Consider the following 4,087-nt stretch of genomic DNA (forward strand, 5'->3'; position numbering starts at 1 on the left):
ACATGATGTAACTGAAATTCACATGATTGGTTAGAGAAAAGTACATAATAACTTTTATGATGCCATGATCTTATGGTGTGATTTTCTATATTTAGTCGTTGTGTAAATTCCATTGTATTGGAAGTATACTTAAAGTGAGAATAAAACATCCATAATCAGACGACAGGAGCTCACGAGGATGAGGAGAGGAGAGAAGCACTCGGATAGGTGATTCTGGCAAGCCGAAATATCTTCTCAGTTGTGACTAATTCCCGACTTGGACCTGAACGATCCCGTACGAGAGTATGAGAGTGTGAGTGCTAGAGTGTAACGTCTGAACTATCCATGCTTATACCGTTCAACTCTACGACACCCAACAAAACTATCTTCGGCATGAGTGAAAAAAAATGTGTGGTTCCGATTACATTCAATTTTAAAATAGGTGGGGTAGGTAGATTTTTTGTTTTATTTTATCATTTTTTTTTAAATGTGCGAGTGTCTAGTTCAAGTTTTCCATTGTTTTTCATATGGTCTCTATATTGTTTATTTCTTCCTATCAGATGTACAGCCATTACAGATTGAAAGATTGGTTTATATTGTCTTTTTAAGTTGATGTCAGTTTCCGCACCCACTATTTCTTGCGAGACTTCACGATTTTCGCGATTTTAGTATTATTTTTCACGAATACGTAAAAAAATGTTAAACTAGGTGGAGTTACTTTACGATTCTATAAACGGACAATGTACGTAGTGTATATGATCACTTGTATTTTATAAGGAAATAAAGAAGAACAGGTAGGTATCGCGAACGCCGAGCGGTTAGCTCGAACGCCTCTTACCTCTGCAGCCTGGGTTCGAACCCGCCAGTCGGCTGGGTTTGGTTAAATTTGCCACGCTGTAAGTAAGAAGAGTGTCGTTCAGTTTGACTCTACTGAACAACGCAGGTTTTCCCCGGTAACCCCGGTTTCCTCCTGCATTAACACTGAATTTTCCTCCTGTTATTGGGCAATGCCTGTTGGATGGTTAATAAATAAATAAATAAACAAATAAATAAACGCATGTATAACTATATTGTCGTTTGTACTGTAAGATACTAAGTTTTCGTGGGGGGGGGATAGACGCGCTCTGGGGTATAACTCGTGGTAGGGGGGAGCACTCAACTTGGCAGCTCGAGGTACACAGAATCGTAAGTTTGCACACACTGGGTAAACTCACACTAGGTCTACATACTGGTGCAAGAGAAATGATATGATTATGACAGTATTACAAAACATAACAGAACAGCATGAACACTCTGATCGGTGATGTGAGATCGCGTACCGATGCACCCAACTGAACTTCTTTCCACGGGTCGTAATTCAGCTAAGTGTCTCGTCCCTTTTCTGATGATGCTGTCGCAGGTATTCCAATGTTTGACCTTTTCTTCCCACAAAGTGGAAACATGTGTATGTTTGTTGATCTTGTTGACTGAAAAATCGTCCCATGCATTCACCCATATCGTGTCGCTTTGTGATGTCTGTTTTCGGTTTTCTAAAGGCAAGAAAAGACACCTTTCGCTCTTTGAACGTGGCCGAATCTAGAATATGAACGGCTCAGACGATGGCAGCAATGTTTAGTAGCAACTGTTTTCACCTTATGTAGTTAGTAGTAAATGTTAAGTCGCGATCGTACAAACAATTGTCCTAATTTGCGTAGGGTCGCCAATGGACATGCGCAGGCATCGTCTCGACGTCTAGTATAAAACAATGGTGGTATGGGCCTATTGATGAACTACGCTTGTTCATGATCATGTGAAACGCCATCTGACGTTTTCAATATAAATCGACACTCACGGGTAGAATTGTTAGGTTGTACGGTAATATCGTGGCAAAGTTCTAAAGGATAGAATTTTCAGGATGTACGCCATGATGAGGACTGTAGCGTTTCATACAACGTGGCTTATTCTACTTTTATTTGGTATAATTGGCCTTGTCTTCTCGGTTTGGTATACCACCACTGAAGATATTGAATGGAGAATTGTGAAAAACAGCCACTCTGGACCTCGACCAAATCAAGCATATTTCGACAGAAAAAACCCGCACATGAGAATTTTTTCACCGATTTCTAAATATATTGCTGCTGGAAAAGCAGACAATCAGATTGAGTCACCATGCAAATGTGCGAAAACGTCAATAATAGACAAGTTGAAGTCTCCATCAAAACTACGGCGACAACGTGAATTGACAGAGTAGAATAGACAGCATAGACATTCCAGCGACCCGTTGATGATGTGTGAAGCCTTTACACCACTACGATATCCTGCGGGTGGTGTTACCGTTCAACCACTCAAGTCAACACGTCTACATGGTTTACAAATACACGTCGCTATCGCTGATTTCCTGCCTGAAGATCAACAGCTTCGGACTGTGTTAAGATGTAAAAAATTGAAAGGAGTGTTAGTTATATTCAAACATGAGGGTAATACGAGTGTGGGAGTCAGTGGAAATGACTCTACCGAAATGACTATCACAGCTAACAAGAATGGACTACACGCTCTTAATACAGTTTTGGCAAATTTAAACTATAAAAGCACAGTTTATGATATCAATACAAGAGATATAATCTATATCACAATGTTAAATTTTGATATCGCTGTTCACGTTCACATAAAAAAACCGGCAGTACCAACGTTGTACGACCCAGGACCTTCCGGTGATATCAACTCATTGGTAACTATTATCACAAAAACGTTTGAACGGTATGGTTCAGTCAAAACACTAATATCTAGCATACATAAATTTTATCCGAATATGGCCATCATTGTCGCCGACGATTCCGAGTTTCCTGAAAAAATTAGCATTCCTAATGTAAAGCATTACATTATGCCTTTTGCAGAAGGATGGTTTGCTGGTAGAAATTTAGCACTTAGTCAGGTAAGAACCAAGTACTTTGTTTGGGTAGATGACGACTTTGTGTTCACTAACGGAACTCACCTTGAAAATTTCCTCGAAAAATTCAAACATCCAAACTTGACAATCGACGTTGTCGGTGGGACGTTTGGAGATGCGAACGGTAAACGCCAAATGTCCACCAATTGCTTCGGTTGTCGTACACTTGAAGTTACTAATAACTATGAAAATGATAACGGCGACTGTTTGGTTCTCAAGAACAACAAGAAATACCATGCTGTAAAAGAATTTCCCGAATGTTTCTTCGCTGATGGCACTACAAATTTTTTCATGGCCCGAACCAGTACAACCAGGAGCGTTGGTTTTGACCCAGTTTACGACAGAGTTGGACATATAGAATTCCACATCGATGGATTGGGAAAACTGCGTATGATGGGATGTACAGACGTGAACATTTTACATAAGCAAGTAACTAATAAAAAGTACCTTAGCTATCGGGAATATGGACAACAATTCAACAAAAACCGAAGTTCGTGCAATTTGCATACACTATTCAAGAACAATTTGAAATGTTTTAATTTTTAGCACAACTGAACTGAAAGTTCAGTAGTACTATAGGCATGGTATAGTGTCTGTCTCACTGTGTGTGTGTGCGCGCACGCGTGTATAAACAACTGAAAAGTCAAATACCGCTGAACCGATTACCTAAGATGTTAAGCTGGGACATTGTTCAACTGAAAATGAACCGGTGTGTGCTTCGGGTAAAAAATGTAATTTTTGGTAAACAAATTAAACTCCAAAACTACAGGATAGATCGGTCTGAACTTTGGTTGGAACGTTCTTAGAGGTGTTTAGATTAAGAATTATTCATGACATGATGATCACATCGCAGTGATATGCAAATCATGTATGAAAATGTGTCCTTTTGGTCAATAATATTCAATTCCAACACTCCTGAGTAGATTGGGCTGAAATTTGGTTGTAACGTTCTTCAGGGTGTTTGTATTAAGAAGTACGACGTGATGATCCAATCAATGATAAGACAAATTAGGGCTAAAAATGTGCCTTTTTGGTCAGCAATCTATATTATTCAAAAATAATTGAGTAGATTGGTTTGAAATTTAATGGGAACGTTCTTAGTGGCGTTTAGATTAAGAAGTGTTCATATCATGATTGGCCCTAGCAACCATGACCACGCGCTTAGCAAAAGTGATAATTAAA

At 39.2% G+C, this 4,087-nt stretch overlaps 1 protein-coding gene across 1 annotated transcript; it reads left to right on the forward strand.

Annotated features, from left to right (window-relative positions):
- Positions 1-2,245: 2,245 nt before the first annotated feature.
- On the forward strand, positions 2,246-3,451 carry LOC144440659 (beta-1,4 N-acetylgalactosaminyltransferase 1-like). Its single transcript, XM_078130045.1, has one exon. The coding sequence runs from the start codon at positions 2,246-2,248 to the stop codon at positions 3,449-3,451; it is 1,206 nt and encodes a 401-aa protein (XP_077986171.1).
- The last annotated feature ends 636 nt before the right edge of the window (positions 3,452-4,087 follow it).

This window comes from Glandiceps talaboti, chromosome 10 (assembly GCF_964340395.1).
Source record: "Glandiceps talaboti chromosome 10, keGlaTala1.1, whole genome shotgun sequence".
Classification (NCBI taxonomy): Eukaryota; Metazoa; Hemichordata; class Enteropneusta; family Spengelidae; genus Glandiceps; species Glandiceps talaboti.

What these genes read in the sequence shown, in the direction of transcription:
- LOC144440659 (XM_078130045.1), top strand. Translation starts at nt 2,246, where the DNA reads ATGTGTGAAGCCTTTACACCACTACGATATCCTGCGGGTGGTGTTACC.